This window comes from Conger conger, chromosome 9, assembly GCF_963514075.1.
Source record: "Conger conger chromosome 9, fConCon1.1, whole genome shotgun sequence".
In the NCBI taxonomy this organism is placed as follows: Eukaryota; Metazoa; Chordata; class Actinopteri; order Anguilliformes; family Congridae; genus Conger; species Conger conger.
In genome coordinates, this window is record NC_083768.1 from 5125365 (window position 1) to 5131465 (window position 6101).

The window sequence follows — 6101 nt, forward strand, 5'->3', positions numbered from 1 at the left end:
TTTTTACAATTCTTCAAAACCACATTACTGTAAGGTTTAGAATTGGCAACCTTTTGCTCTTATTTTCTGAAAATCAAATTAAGTGAAAACACTTGTAAATGCGATCTTATGATGCTTCTAATAATTGCACTAAAACTTTTGTATTGGCCAGCTGGTAACATAACTAACACTAGAGTATTTAAACGATTTCTAAATAAAAATGGCTGTAATCATAACAATACTAACATATTGCTAACAGATCTAAATCAACAGCTCCTCCAAAATAAAGTCATGAAGACCATAACCTGTTGGCCTAGTTAACAACAATACTAATAATTTAACCATACTAATAACTAGCCGTACTTTAACTCATTACGCACTCAATTTTCAACCGTAATTGCAGAAGGCTCAGAGGGTCGCGGAAAGTTCCCAGGTTCTCAGACGGAAGCGGGCAGGATGTCAACGTCAGCCTCAGCGTCAGCCGCGGTGGCGCACAGCCACAGCCACAGCCACAGCCACCGGCGCTCCGAGCGCCGCGTGCAGAGCACCAAGGTGGAGAAGTCCGTGAGCCGAACTCAGCAGTCCAGCAGCCGCGTGTCCTCCGCGCGCTACGTCAGCGGGTAAGCCACCCCGGGTCTCAGCATGCTGCCATGGAAACGGAGCCGCTTTACGCTTAGCCGAACTTTTTTTGCTGCATAATGCGAAGTTCACGCCAAAAATTACGCGTCATTTTGTGACGTTCCTGTTTCACGCAGATAGAAACTGAAATGATTACCTTTGCTCTAAGGCGCAGATTTCAGAACTGCTTCCGTTGTGCGCTGGTGTGCTGTCTAACAATATATAAGTATTACTGTATATTTAAGTCCATGTGCATAAAGGTTGTGCTCTCCCGTCTGCTGTTTTATGTTGTTGGAAGTCTATGAACGCTGACCAGTGAGGCAGCAGAACTAGACTGCCATAAGTATTTCAGAGAATTCAACCTCAGTGTCTGCTGGTTTTAGAGGATTCCTTTCAATCAGTAGCCCTTGAAAACAAGGTGTGTGGCACACTTTAGCCCAGAAGAGCCTTAAACCCAGACACTCGAGTGCTGAAAGTACTGTCATCGGCAGCCCTGGGGCTGGGGGTCCCTGATAGAGGCCGCTGTAGCTGGTGTCCGTGTGTCCGTGCCCAGTTGGTGGTGCTCCACGCTCCCAGTGGGAGAATAATGTGTTGCTCACGCGGCCCTATCCTGTGTTTATTGGCCCCGCCGGGCTGTAACAGGCCGAGGCGCAGAGTGAGGGGGGATCGGATGGGCTGTGTGAAATTCAGAGATCCCTCGCCCGCCTGTTTGAGCGGTTTGACCCCGGGACCCTGGCCCGTGTGAGAGCAGGCCGCTGGGCCCGCTGTGCTCTCCGGTTTCTGAGCGCTGGACCGACCGCGGGCGGGAAACAGCACTGCACTAGCACTGTGGTTTAGTTTAGTTTAGTTTTACCTTAATTTAGTTTAGTTTTTACCTTAATTTACTTTTCTTTACTTTAGTTTTTGTTTAGTTTAGTTTAGTTTTACCTTAATTTAGTTTACTTTACTTTACTTTACTTTACTTTACTTTAGTTTAGTTTAGTTTTGTTTTGTTTTGTTTTGTTTAGTTTTTGTTTAGTTTAGTTTAGTTTAATGTAGTTTTAGTTTAGTTTAGTTTAGCTTAGCTTAGTTTAATGTAGTTTTAGTTTAGTTTCATTTTGGGATTGGACAAAATCTAAAAGGCTTGCACGTGAAGAAATATCCCCATCTTTAATCTTGGTTTTGAAGGTGAAGGGGTTACTGCCCTTCAAGGAAGAGGTTCTGGGTTTGAATCTCGGCCGACCAGATCCTCTCTGTGTGGAGTGTGCATGTTCTCCTCGTGTCTGCGTGGGTTTCCTCTGGGTACTCTGGTTTCCTCCCACACTCAAACACGTGCATGCCAGGTAATGTGTGCTGCTGCCATTGCCCTTGATCACAGCACTGAGTTGGTCCCCGGGGCAAATATAGAGGACAAATTGCCCCACAGGGTTCCAAAATTGAAGACCTTTTGAGACAGCCATGCTGATGGCAGAGTGCTAGTGCTAATGGCTAATGGTTAATGGTTAATGGCTAATGGCTAATGGCTAATGGTTAATGGTTGGAAAAGGACAGGCTTGTTTGACAGACCCAGTGGTAGGCTGCTAGTGCTGTGCTCAGCAGTGGGGGTCATTAGACAGTCTTTGTCTGACGGGGGCCCGTGCCAGGGACATGGTGTTGGCAGGTGGAGAATGCGGTTCCCATGGCGGCGGGCCAGCGTTATAACAGGACATATGGGCTATTTCTGTCAGGCAGGGATGGTCCACATTACTGTTTGACATGTGCAACACGGCTGTGGGCTATCTGATTGGCTGATGCCTTACAGGTTGAGAGGCCTAGTGTGGAGACGTGTGTGTGTGTGTTCTTTCATTAGTTTTTGGTCGGTTCCCCTTCTACATTAGGTTTCATTACATTAATGGCATTTGACAGACGCTCTTATCCAAATACAGTTGATTAGACTAAGCAGGAGACAATCCTCCGCTGGAGCAATGTAGGGTTAAGGGCCTTGCTCAAGGGGATCGAACCACCGACCACCCAGTCATGTACATTAACCACCACGCTACAGGCTGCCCCTTCTAATCACATGTCTGTGTGTGTGTGTGTGTGTGTGTGTGTGTGTGTGTGTGAGACAGAGAGTGTTTACAAGATTGTGTTTGTGTGCACATTCTTGCATGCATTTTTTGGTGTGTTCCCCTAATCACACGTCTTTGATATTACAGAATGTCCATGTTTTGGGTGTGTCCTCCTTATAACAGAATGTGCAAGTGCATGCTTGTGCTGCTATGTTGTTAGTGCACACACATGTTTTCCGTCTCCTTCCTGTATGTTAACATGTGAGTAAATAGAACTGCCTCTTGTAAGTTACCATATGTTTGCGTGTCGTATGTTATCTTGTGCTTCCCCTGAGATCACGTGTGTTTCTGTTGTGCTTTTCTGTAGCCGGTCTAATGTTTGTCCTCACGTTCACACTTAATTTGGTGCATTTATGGCACAATCGGGGTTGTGAGTTGAAAATGTGATTTGTGAACTTATTTTTCTGTATTTTTTGTTCTACGTTGTGATCAGCCCGTGAAGCAGACCAGACAGCCCTGGGTGTTTAAAAATCATTTTCCGTTCCGTTGGCACGGGAACGCAGTTATTCTTGGACTGTGCTTCACATGGGGCATCGGAGAAATGTAATTGAAATTCCGCTGTGTTTGTCCTCCTTCCGTGCTTCCGGAACGTCTCCAGGAATGTTGTACGGAATTGTCCCCTTTGTTCCCGGTTCTGGACTCGGTGGCCGTTTCCCTCTAATCCTCCGGGATCGGTTTGGGAATGTGTCTGGATAGTATCCGTGTGCCGCGTTTACACCGCGGTGCCCAGGCCAGAGCGGGCCCGGGGGTTTAGTGTGTGATCAGTGCTAATCCCGGAGATCAGAGACACACGCTCCGGCTCCCTGAGGCGGACGCTCATTAGTGTTCAGACACTGCCGGCTCATGAGCCCACTGGGGTTGTGCTCTGCTCTTACTCCCTGCTCCTCTACTTCTGTCTGTAAACCCTTTTAACCTTTTCACGAGTATAGTTTTTGGAATTTTTCATTTTATTTTCCCAGAATAATTCAGTCAGTGTTGTAGAACTCAGTACTCTAGAACTGGAATTGCGTTTGAGTGCTGGCAACTCGTTTGCGATTACGATTTCTTTAAGAACATCCTAACCGCATTGCTGTATTTGCGATGTTACTGTGGTGCTGTCTGTGGCTGGCTTTAGGGCCTAGTCTGTGTTAATGCTATTCTGTAGTGTTACTGTTGAGCCCCATGTATTTTCAGCTTCATCACTGCTCTAGCTTTTGAGGAGACTGTGAAGGACAGGTCACACAGCATGGATGATTTGGGGTGGGCATGTGTCATGTATAGGTGGAAAAAGCTGGCACGAGTGTGTGTGTGTGTGTGTGTGTATGTACAGTATGTATGCGTGTACTCTCTCTTCCTTTTATAACTCTTGAAGTTGTGTGTGTGTCTGCGTGTACCTCTATGTGCATGTGTGTGTATACAGTATGTACAGTATGTAGTATGTAGACTTTCTCTTCCTTTTATAACTCTTGAGTCTGTGTGTATGTGTGTGTGTGTGTGTGTGTGTGGTGCTTCTGGATTGTTGCTATACTGAGCTTTTTTAAACTCAGAGGCTCATGTCCTTGATGTCCAAGCTCGCCCAATGAGGTCCAGGGGAACTGTGGGCTTCCTGTGATTGGACAGGAGGCTTGAGTTTGAGATCCCGCCGCCAGAACACCATGACCTCGTCCAGCTGTGAACCTGTGTGTTAACACCATGACCTCGTCTGTGAACCTGTGTGTTAACACCATGACCTGGTCCAGCTGAGAATCTGTGTGTTAACACCATGACCTCGTCCAGCTGTGAACCTGTGTGTTAACACCATGATCTGGTCCAGCTGAGAATCTGTGTGTTAACACCGTGACCTCGTCCAGCTGTGAACCTGTGTGTTAACACCATGATCTGGTCCAGCTGAGAATCTGTGTGTTAACACCGTGACCTCGTCCAGCTGTGAACCTGTGTGTTAACACCATGATCTGGTCCAGCTGAGAATCTGTGTGTTAACACCGTGACCTCGTCCAGCTGTGAACCTGTGTGTTAACACCATGACCTCGTCCAACTAAGAACCAGCTTCTGGAGCTGAACACTAGAGTTGCTGTGGATGCATTTGAGCGACATTAAGAACAGGAATCTTATTATAGCATGATGTTTTTGGTATGCTTTCAATTTCTCCCGGCATTCCGGAATCATTACATTGGAAACGCCCTCCTTAACCCCTAATGAAAATAACTCCTGCTCCTAGCAGCTGGGAATTTAGCGGCCTGTAGCGTAGTGGTTAAGGTGCATGACTGGGGCACGCAAGGTCGGTGGTTTGATCCCCGGTGTAGCCACAATATGATCCGCACAGCCGTTGGGCCCTTGAGCAAGGCCCTTAACCCTGCATTGCTCCAGGGGAGGATTGTCTCCTGCTTAGTCTAATCAACTGTACGTCACTCTGGAAAAGAGCGTCTCCCAAATGCCATTTCTGTAATGTGGCAAGAACTGTCCTCATGAGGCCCATACTCCAGTCTTAAAATGCTTCTAATGGCCAACGTCAGACTGTAGGTGGAGAAACGACCTAGACCTGACGTCTTTTTTTTTTTTTTTGGAAGTTTGAACTAAATGTTATATTTATCGATGGGGATTATAACAGCCATATACTGTAACTGTCTCGTTAATGCATTTCCTTTTGGCTGCCAATTGTTACCACAGTACATGCAACCTTTGCATACCGTTAGCTAATGTCAGCGAATGTGTGTGATGGGCAGAATGAAGTATGAAATTGCTTTCCAAAGATAACTGACGGTAGCTAACGTGGGCCTTGTTGGACGTGTATCGGATTTACTGGAAGCCTGTTCCCCTGTTCCTGAGTTTAACTTGGTGTTTTGAGACAGTTTTTGGACAGAACGCTGAAAACAAAAATGCAGGCTTTTAGGCAGGGGTGCAAAGTCCAGGGGTCAGGAAGAAGTCCTGCTGTGTGTTTCTTCCGCCGATGAACCCATGAACCTGGATAGTGCACCTCTGCTACTGGCTACTTCTAAAACTGACGGCGATGTGTGATTTGTTCAAATTCAAAGTTTGCTCTCTACTGTTTTTGTTTTAGTCACTGGTCTACCATTGGCTAGTTGTTTTAATCACTGGTCTACCATTGGCTGTTTGTTTTCACTGCTGCTCTGTCATTGGTTGGTTGTTTTAGTCACTGGTCTACCATTGGCTGTTTAAAGTGCCAGAGTAAACCGCAGAACAAGCTCTTTTTACTTTCTGGACCTGGTTTTCCCACCTCTGTGCTTTGGTGGTTTTGTGTATGTTAGTGGTTTTGCGTGTGTCGGTGGTTTTGCGCGTTGGTGGTTTTGTGTGCTAAGGTGTTTATACTCGTTCGGGTGGTTCTGCGTGTTGGTGGTTTAACGGGAGCGCTCTCTCTCTGTCCCGCGCAGGATGAAGGCCTCCATGCACTCACTGAAGGGGGGGGAGGAGTTGGTGACG

The 6101-nt window shown here is 46.6% G+C and overlaps 1 protein-coding gene across 1 annotated transcript in view; it reads left to right on the forward strand.

The window, feature by feature from the left end:
- Positions 1–6101, forward strand: part of LOC133136725 (myomesin-1-like) — a 39929-nt gene that overhangs the window by 1945 nt on the left and 31883 nt on the right. The window contains 2 exon segments of the mRNA XM_061254391.1: positions 383–599; positions 6053–6101. The exon segment at positions 6053–6101 is cut by the window's right edge and continues 101 nt beyond it. Coding sequence (XP_061110375.1) covers positions 436–599; positions 6053–6101 — 213 coding nt within the window. The 5' untranslated portion in view covers positions 383–435.